The sequence below is a fragment of the Scylla paramamosain genome, chromosome 8 (assembly GCF_035594125.1).
Source record: "Scylla paramamosain isolate STU-SP2022 chromosome 8, ASM3559412v1, whole genome shotgun sequence".
Classification (NCBI taxonomy): domain Eukaryota; kingdom Metazoa; phylum Arthropoda; class Malacostraca; order Decapoda; family Portunidae; genus Scylla; species Scylla paramamosain.
Genome location: NC_087158.1, coordinates 2,715,001 through 2,720,000, shown reverse-complemented (window position 1 = coordinate 2,720,000; position 5,000 = coordinate 2,715,001). Strand labels below are relative to the sequence as shown.

Sequence of the window (5,000 nt, the reverse complement as noted above, 5' to 3'; positions counted from 1 at the left end):
CAGCACAACACAGCCTGCAACACCACACAACACAACCTGCAACACACAGCACAACCTGCAACACCACACAACACAACCTGCAACACAGCACAACACAGCCTGCAACACCACACAACACAACCTGCAACACCACACAACACAACCTGCAACACAGCACAACACAGCCTGCAACACCACACAACACAACCTGCAACACCACACAACACAACCTGCAACACAGCACAACACAACCTGCAACACCACACACAACCTGCAACACCACACAGCACAACCTGCAACACAGCACAACACAGCCTGCAACACCACACAACACAACCTGCAACACCACACAGCACAACCTGCAACACCACACAACACAGCCTGCAACACCACACAACACAACCTGCAACACCACACAGCACAACCTGCAACACAGCACAACACAGCCTGCAACACCACACAACACAACCTGCAACACCACACAGCACAACCTGCAACACCACACAACACAGCCTGCAACACCACACAACACAACCTGCAACACCACACAGCACAACCTGCAACACAGCACAACACAGCCTGCAACACCACACAACACAACCTGCAACACAGCACAACACAGCCTGCAACACCACACAACACAACCTGCAACACCACACAGCACAACCTGCAACACAGCACAACACAGCCTGCAACACCACACAACACAACCTGCAACACCACACAGCACAACCTGCAACACAACACAGCACAACACCACACAACACAACCTGCAACACAACACAACACAACCTGCAACACCACACAGCACAACCTGCAACACAACAACACAACCTGCAACACAACACAACACAACCTGCAACACCACACAACACAACCTGCAACACAACAACACAACCTGGAACACAAGACAACCTGCAGCACAACACAACACAACCTGCAACACAACACAACACAACCTGCAACACAACAACACAACCTGGAACACAAGACAACCTGCAGCACAACACAACACAACCTGCAACACAACACAACACACACCTGAGACAAGTCACTAATTACTCTCTTTTCTCCCGCACAGGTGAGCTGAGGGGCGGCAGGCCAGGTGTTGAGGTGCCCAGGTGACCCACAGGTGCCCTACAGGTGAGCTAATCAAGAACACGTCTTTATTTACCTGTAGGAAACGAAAAAAAAAATAATAAGGCTGCTTACCAATGACTTTACGTGTATATTATTAGAAATAGTATTATTTACGAACTTAAAACTCTCTCTCTCTCTCTCTCTCTCTCTCTCTCTCTCTCTCTCTCTCTCTCTCTCTCTCTCTCTCTCTCTCTCTCTCTCTCTCTCTCTCTCTCTCTCTCTCTCTCTCTCTCTCTCTCTCACCTGCATTGCGGTCCTCCTCCAATCAACATTATATATTTTCTTTATTTCCTGTGGTTGTCTTTACTGCGGCGTGGATTTGATGTCCTTGCATCGCGTGCCTCGTGTTGCGTAGTTCAGTGCAGGTGTGTGGGATTTTTCTCTTTCTCCCTTCCATCCATCCTTCCTTCCCTCCCTCCCTCTCTTCCTGTCTCCCTTCCTTCCTTCCTCCTTTCTTTCCTTTTCTGTTTATCTTTGTTTTCGTTGTTTCTTTGTTGGGCTTTCTCTCATACCGAGTTTTTTTTTATTTCATTATCGAGTTTGTTTTTGTTTCCTTCCTTCCTTCCTTCCTTCCTTCCTTCCTTCCTTCCTTCCTTCCTTCCTTCCTTCCTTCCTTCCTTTTATACTCATTTTTGTTTTCATTTCTTAATTATTGACCTTTCTGTCTTCCTCTTTTCCTTTCATTGTAAGTTTTTTTTTATTATTTCATTATCGAGTTTTTTTTTATTATTATTCTTTCATCCTTCCTCCATCCACTTGCCCACTTGCACCTCATCCACTTCTATTCTCTTTCCTTCATTTTTATTTTCGTTTCTTTCTTCATCCATCTACTTTGCTCATCATCATTCTCTCTCTCTCTCTCTCTCTCTCTCTCTCTCTCTCTCTCTCTCTCTCTCTCTCTCTCTCTCTCTCTCTCTCTCTCTCTCTCTCTCTCTCTCTCTCTCTCTCTCTCTCTCTCTCTCTCACCATTTAATTAACCAACTATCCACCCAGCTTCCTTTCCTCCTTCCTCCACCACCCCCTTCCTTCACTCACCAATCCACTCATGCACTCATCCATCCTCCCATCCACTCACTCCCAAATGCGCTGAAGGACGCTGCCTCATTAATTATTTACCTGTCTTACCTGTGCACCTTTCCTCTGCTTACCTGTGCGGGGGGAGTGGGAGAGGGAGGGGGACAGGTAAGCAGGTCTAATTAATTATGTACTCATCCAGCTGTTATTACGTCCACTTAGTTCGTGTTTACCTAGTTAATATCGATGAGGCAGACAGGTGTGTGTGTGTGTGTGTGTGTGTGTGTGTGTGTGTGTCGAAACTTCAGCAAGGGAAAGATTTTAAATGTTTTTTTTTTCTTTACAAGTTTTCGGCTGTTTATCTTTCCCAGTGACTTAATTTCTTAGGCCTATCCATTTTTTCTTGTTATTTTTTTCTTTTCTTACCTGTACGTAGTGTTTACCTGTATTCCTGTTAATTAATTACGAGACGAGTTTTCCTTTTTCCTTTCCTCTTTCTTAGTGTCTTTGTTTGTCTTGTGCAGTATTTTCTTGTTTATTTAGTGAGCACACACACACACACACACACACACACACACACACACACACACACACACACACACACACACACACACACACACACACACACATCTAGTCTTTTGAATGTATAAATATTTTCTTTTTCTTTCTTTTCTTTCTTTTCCTTTCTTTTTCCATGTTTACTATACTGCTTACCTCGAAAGAGAGAGAGAGAGAGAGAGAGAGAGAGAGAGAGAGAGAGAGAGAGAGAGAGAGAGAGAGACTATACAGACATGGCCACACCAATACAGAAATGAAAGAAAAAAGAAAGGAAGGAAAGAAATGAAAGAAAAAAAGAAAGGAAGGAAAGACACAGAAAGACAAGAAAGAAAGAAGACCAAGGTACAAGATGACAACAACAAGAAGGTGACTGCCAAATATTGCCTAGCGGATATTGAAGGAAAAGTAGAGGCCAATATCTCCTTACATTAGTCACTCCGCTTAATGAGAAAGAAAACGGAAGTGTGGATGCGTGGTGGAGGAGTAGGAAGAGAAAATGTATTCCTGATTATTTTTTCCTCCTCCTCCTCCTCCTCCTCCTCCTCCTCCTCCTCCTCCTCCTCCTCCTCCTTTTGTCTTATCTCTAACACTTCTCCACTTCATGAATTCTCCATTTATCCTCCCATGCGTTTCCTCCTCCTTCTCCTCCTCCTCCTCCTCCTCCTCCTCCTCCTCCTCCTCCTCCTCCTCTTCCTTATTTATCTCCACTTACCTCCCACGTTTCCCTTCCACCTCCTCATATTTTCTCCACTCATCCTCCAACACTCCTCCACCACCACCGTATGGCTCCTCCTCCTCCTCCTCCTCCTCCTCCTCCTCCTCCTCCTCCTCCTCCTCCTCCTCCTCCTCCTCCTCCTCCTCCTCCAAAAAGTACTAAACTGCCACTGCAACTCCTCTGACCTTGACTCCACCCTCCACACATCTCCACTCTTCTCCTCCTCTTATCTCCACCTCTCCTCTCTCCACCGTCAGGAGTATGAGGTAAATGTGAAATTATAAACGGAGAACAATAATAATTAGGCCGCTCGTCCGTAGGCCTATCCAGGATGGAGGAGGGGGAGGATAAGGAGGAGGAGGAGGAGAGAAGACTTAAACATGAAAATCTTAACACTTCTTTAAGCAACTGGTTCTTAAGTTCTCTCTCTCTCTCTCTCTCTCTCTCTCTCTCTCTCTCTCTCTCTCTCTCTCTCTCTCTCTCTCTCTCTCTCTCTCTCTCTCTCTCTCTCTCTCTCTCTCAAGGCTGTCTCCTAATTATCACTTTTGCCTTTTCTCTCTTCATTTGTTTTGTGTTTGACTATCTTCTTCTTGTGGTTATTATTGTCCTTGTTTTTGTCCTTGTTTTGTTGTTGTTTTCGTTGTTTTGTTTATTCTGTTTCTTGTTCTTGCTCTTGTTCGTATTATCTTTGTGTTCGTTTTTGTTTTTCTTTTGCCCTTCTTGTTTTTGTTCGTCTTGGTACTGTAAGCTTTGTTTGTTTTCACTACTACTACTACTACTACTACTACTACTACTACTACTACTACTACTACTACTACTACTACTACTGCTGCTACTACCATTACTATTTACGAGTTTTCTGTAGTGTGTGTGTGTGTGTGTGTGTGTGTGTGTGTGTGTGTATCAGAGAGAGAGAGAGAGAGAGAGAGAGAGAGAGAGAGAGAGAGAGAGAGAGAGAGAGAGAGAGTAATGATTATGGTGTGCGTGGCTGTAGCTGTAGTGGAAGAACAGGACTGAGAAAGAGGACGAGGAGGAAAAAGAAGAGGAGGAGGAGGAGGAGGAGGAGGAGGAGGAGGAGGAGGAGGAGGAGGAGGAGGAGGAGGTTACGAGAGTCATCCAAATTAGAAAGATCAACAGCCAAGTGAAGTCATGTAATACGAAAGACACACGGAAGAAAAGGGAAGACTAAATTATATTGACGAAAAAAAATAAAGAGGAAAGAAAGAAAATAAAGGAAGAAAAAAAGTCCGGGGTAACTTAAGTAGAAGGAGAAAGTGGACAAAATAAGACACTCGGATGGAAAAGAAGGAAAATCACTAGGAATAAAAAAAAAATGAAAAAAAGAGAAAAATATTGAGATTATGAAAAAAATGTATGGGTAGGAGAGGAGAGAGAGCAAAGTATAAGCAGAAATAATAGAATAAAGAATGGGATAAGTAAAGGATGATGATGCCATGATGATGATAATGATGATGATGATGATGATAATGATGGGTAACAGTGAGGCCCTTCGCGAGAGATGATAATGGAGAAGGGTTGAAGAGAAACAGTAGGAATAAACGTACAAAGAAGACGATAAATAGGAGGAACAGAG

General features: G+C 44.0%; 1 protein-coding gene across 1 annotated transcript in view; it reads left to right on the top strand.

Moving 5' to 3' along the window:
• Window positions 1-5,000, top strand: part of LOC135103174 (uncharacterized) — a 15,884-nt gene that overhangs the window by 3,109 nt on the left and 7,775 nt on the right. The window contains exon 3 of the mRNA XM_064009268.1: window positions 901-1,100. Coding sequence (XP_063865338.1) covers window positions 901-1,100 — 200 coding nt within the window. The remainder of the gene's footprint in view (window positions 1-900; window positions 1,101-5,000) is intronic.